Below are 4400 nucleotides of genomic sequence, written 5' to 3' on the forward strand. Positions count from 1 at the left end.
TGCCAGCAACGACGGATAAGTATTTAATTATCACTTTTGCATTACTGAAGGTTTTGAGGAGAAACTAAGCATAGAAGAACCAAGAGAGGATATCATCAGTCCTAAACAACCAAGAACACGCACAGTCAACGTACGGCTTTAAGAAAAAAAAAAAGAAAAAAAAAAGATCATGGAGAGGCGAGCAGATTAAGAGAGACTAGCGACCTCTACCGGCAAGCCCGAAGCCGAAAGTAGCGGGCGAATTATTCCTAGCGCTTAAGTTTCCGCACGATACAGTTGCAAACGATGGTCAGGCGGCTGTTTTAGACCACGCAGACCAAAGAGCGGCGAGATGGGTCAACCTGCAAGTTCACCGCAAAACTACTTCCCTCGAGCTGCCCAGTTGTTTATTCGCCGGTTCGACAGACCCCCACACACAGCCGACGGCAGGGGCTGTACGCTAGGGGGTCATCGCACCACCAGTGGATTCGAAGCGGAGGTCAAGAGGGCGGGGATGACCAGAGGCATGCCCGTCGCGCCGTCCACGGCGTAGCTGGCGCTGGCTCCCAAGGGCAGGCCCGGGGCACTCATGATGGAGCCCACCGTGGCGCTGGCCGTCGTCGCCCGGGGCACGACGGCCGTCGTGGCCCGCTTCACGTCCACGTCGACGGCGAAGTAGCCCGCCACGCCCACCGTAAGCACGCCGAGCAGGATGTACAGCTTGGTGTCGGTGCACACCAGGTTGCTGTAGCCCAGGGCCGCGATGGTGCCCACCGAGCGCCACAAGTGGCAGCTAGCAAATGCCGCTTCCGGGGTCTGCCAGAAGACCACCGCGTAGAAGGCTGCGCAGCGCGCGGATTTTAGAACCCTCCTTCTACACATGATTTGTACATGACGTTAGCGCCCCGTGCTAGTGGTCATTCTGGGTCATTCCTACTTGCTCTTGCTGAGATAAACAAATTCGGCGGTGGCGCGCAATGTACGCTGCAGAAAACAGCAAGGCCACCCCGATGGCCACTGACATGACGTCGTGTAATCCACGTATCCGCCGAGAAACTGAGGGAGAGGACAAGACGAGAGAGCGCGCGGAGGTCAGAACTCCGAGCTCTGTTTCGAATCATTAGTGGGGAGACGTAAAGCTATAGCTGCCTTCGTCTCCATCACTGAACGCGTTCCAATGCGAGAGCCAAACGGCACACTGGCATTCCGCCTTCTAACGCCTTCGGCCGAGTACAGTGGAAACAAATAAAGCCCCTCAATGTGTTTGCGTTTGTCTTGCAAGTAGCGTCAAATGCGCCAGTGCAAGAGGCCCGTGTCTCAAGCGGCCTTTTAGGGCAAATGGCGGAGCAGCACTGCAATGAGCGGCCCTCGGAAGCGAATGGCGGCCGAGCACCCTTCCGTGGACGTGTCTTGCGCGTTTCCACAACAATGGTTGGCGGTACTTGTAAGCGTCAATTTTATCGAGGGACTTCAGAGACAAAAGCTGCCTTTGCCTTCAGTGCACTCGACGAACGCGTTCGAATGAGAAAGCCCAAAGCCGGACGCCGTTGTTCCTCGTTCTAACGCCTTCGACGAGTGCAGTGGAGACACAGGCTGCTGGCCTACCCACTAATCATTTTAACCAGAGCTCGGCGTTCTGACGTCCTCGCACTTTCGTCTCCTCCTTTCCCTGTCCCGGTGCATAGGCATCAGCAAGCTGGCCAAACATCGGAGATAATGTCTTGATTAGGAATGCCTCCATGAGCGCTTTGCTTAAGGTGGACACATCTGGTCATTTTGTCCCACACGTTTATTTTTCTTTTTTGTTCAGAAGAGCGTGGAAGAGCGTGTCACTGCACGCGTTTGTGGCGCTGACTGTGCTATGGCTATATTTTGTTTTCGTCGATTTCTTTGTATTTTACCCGTGAGCGCGCGCTGTCGACATGCGGTACTACAAAGGGTGGCGTCACCCTAAACAGAAGGACATTGAGGCACCCTATACTTTGTCTCACCTTAGCATGGACTAACTGCGAAGGCTGTGCAAGCGCGAGCGGCTGGCCTTGACTGTCTTGACTGGAGCCACTCGCTGCAAGAGCGCTCGTGCAGCTGCCGAGGCTTCATCCAAAGCAACTAGCTCCCGCCTTTAGCATCCGCGGCTAACAATACTTCATGCTAAGGTGAGACGAAGTATAGTCTTGACCAGTTCACACACGCGAAGCATCTAGAAGCAAGTGTCTGGTGCATTGCATTATCGTTTGTGCAGTTTGCATCCGCACTTTCTCTGTCGCCAAAGTGGCAACCGAGAAACCGTGAAAAAGAGCGACAGAACGAACGAACGCCCACGGGGATATTATGCGCCACATATCCTTAAAAACATATACCTTGTTTGGTTTCGAGACAGAAATCCATGGAGCAAAAATGCGGCGAACAGCCCGGCGGCTTGTTCGCTTTGTCCGCGGCGCAACAGTCACTGTTCAACGCCTACGGGCGAAGTTCGTCGCCCTCCTCGCCCCATGCACGTCAACCGTAAAAAAAAACAAAAAAACATAACGTTATTTTGAAGAGCAGTTGACCACTATACTTGTTGTCACACCAAGGAAAAAGCAAGTTGTCAGAGAAAATAATTATGCCATATGCGTTTGAAACTTTTACCAATTTAAATGCACATTTAAGTATCTTAATTTACCCCCAAAAAATTGGAAAATTTGTAATGTTCCGCGAGAAGATGAACCTCTTCTTACTACAGTTCTTGAGGTAGTTAATTCTGTGAAATCACTGGACGTGTTATTTGGCATCTGAACGCTTTAAAGAAGCACCCATCCCACTTTCAAAATATGTGCATATATTTCTCAATCAGAGCCCCTGAACCTTCAGCCGGCTCCTTATTATGTTTTGTAAAAAAAAAACAAATAAGACGTTCGATTTTCCAGCACTCCTAACATACTGGAGTTTTGCGCTCCCGCCCTCATCCCTACAGCAGGTAGGTACCACACCTGCTGAAGCTACTTTGAAGTCGTGGTATTTTGGAATGAACAAATAAGCATACACCAGCAAACACCAGCAAACACTTACAAACGATATGTGTGGTCCATGCGGCATCGGCGATGCCCCAGATACCTGAAGCGACCAGAAGGACCAAGAGGAGGTAGCTTGTTTCGTAGCTGAGCATCAGGATGATCATGGCCACGTTAACTACGGCGCCGAGTAACACCATCTGTGGACGGCCCGTTAGATGGAGTAGCGAGCCGAAGCTCAGCGAAAAAAGAGCACCGGTAACACCGAGGCTTGCCAAGAAAAGACCGACGTAGCCCACGCCCCAGGAGCACGTGATGTACGCCTGCGAATAAGAACACCGGAGTGGGCTTGAACACTCAAACATCGAGGTAAAACACTTAAAACTAAGCATTCCGGAAAAACGACGAGCTTTAAAAGAAACAAAAGTTGATACATTATAGTCGCATGTGCCAAACAGAAGGTACAGCTGATAGTGGGAGGTTCAAATCACACTAACCCTTGTAAAGTCGTCGGCGATGAAGGCGACCTCCAGTCCAGTGAAGATGGTCAAGGGAACAATGAAAATTTGGTAGGGATTTTTCATATGACGCATCGTAAGCAGCATTAAGTCTAATGATGCTCTGTCCTGGCACTGTACTTTGCGTTCCAGAGGATCCAACAGGAGAAAAACCACGAGAGCCGCTATCCAACCGAAGGCCGTGTACACTACGCAGAGCTGAAATCTGCTTGTCACTGACGGAGCCGTCAGGTTTGTAGGCAGCGCAGACTGCGGGCAGAAGTTGACCCCGCAGGCGGTTCGCTTGTCACCGTTTGACCCGTGGCTCACGCCACCACCGCCGCCAGTGCCCAGAATCACGTAGGAGAGCAGGTTTCCAAATACTTGGGACAACTGGCTGAACATGAGGAAGACTCCGAAGAAACGCCCCACTACGGCGTTCGCGTTCTGGTGGTGCAGGCCCGCGTATTGGGTTGCCAGCTCGGCCACGTATGCGCTATTGGCCGTATGCAGAGGCCCAGCGCCGAAGCCTAGCACGAACGAGGTGGGAAGCACAGTGACCCAATGCGGGTAGAAGTTGGCGATAAAATAGGGTGTGTATAGGAGAGTGCAGGCACCGATGGTGACCTTCAGACCTGCCACGCTGATGAAGAAGGGCGCGAGAAACAAGCACGAGAGCACAAACGAAGAGCAGATGGCACTCAGCGACACAGTACCTAGACCACTCTCAGCGTTGAGCACGCTTGTCTGGAGGCTGCTTAACGATAAGAACGCCGAGTTGATCAGAAACGAGCAGGCGCTGAGTACCAGCAAGTTCCGGCGTAGCCGCTGCCTCCGCTGCCGTGGTTCCCAGGATGGGTGCGCTCTGTCGCCTTCCGCGTCACCGGCCGATGGCGATGACATGTCAGTCGCGCCGTTTAGGTCATCGTGG

At 52.4% G+C, this 4400-nt stretch overlaps 1 protein-coding gene across 1 annotated transcript; it reads right to left on the minus strand.

Moving 5' to 3' along the window:
* Positions 1–243: 243 nt before the first annotated feature.
* On the minus strand, positions 244–4372 carry LOC8031735 (protein unc-93 homolog A-like). Its single transcript, XM_040219858.2, has 3 exons — positions 3470–4372; positions 3031–3295; positions 244–821 (listed from the first exon to the last, which is right to left on the minus strand). The coding sequence occupies exons 1-3, from the start codon at positions 4370–4372 to the stop codon at positions 448–450; spliced, it is 1542 nt and encodes a 513-aa protein (XP_040075792.1). The 3' UTR covers positions 244–447.
* Positions 4373–4400: the final 28 nt, after the last annotated feature.

This window comes from Ixodes scapularis, unplaced genomic scaffold (genome assembly GCF_016920785.2).
Source record: "Ixodes scapularis isolate PalLabHiFi unplaced genomic scaffold, ASM1692078v2 PGA_scaffold9__187_contigs__length_104089568, whole genome shotgun sequence".
Classification (NCBI taxonomy): Eukaryota; Metazoa; Arthropoda; class Arachnida; order Ixodida; family Ixodidae; genus Ixodes; species Ixodes scapularis.

Bases quoted from the DNA above. Each gene is read 5' to 3' on its own strand.
- LOC8031735 (XM_040219858.2), bottom strand. From the start codon at position 4,372: ATGTCATCGCCATCGGCCGGTGACGCGGAAGGCGACAGAGCGCACCCA. The intron at 3,296-3,469 runs GTTAGTGTGATT...TCTTATTCGCAG, and splicing joins TCGCCGACGACTTTACAAGG to GCGTACATCACGTGCTCCTG. The intron at 822-3,030 runs GTAAGTGTTTGC...CGCGCTGCGCAG, and splicing joins ATGGACCACACATATCGTTT to CCTTCTACGCGGTGGTCTTC.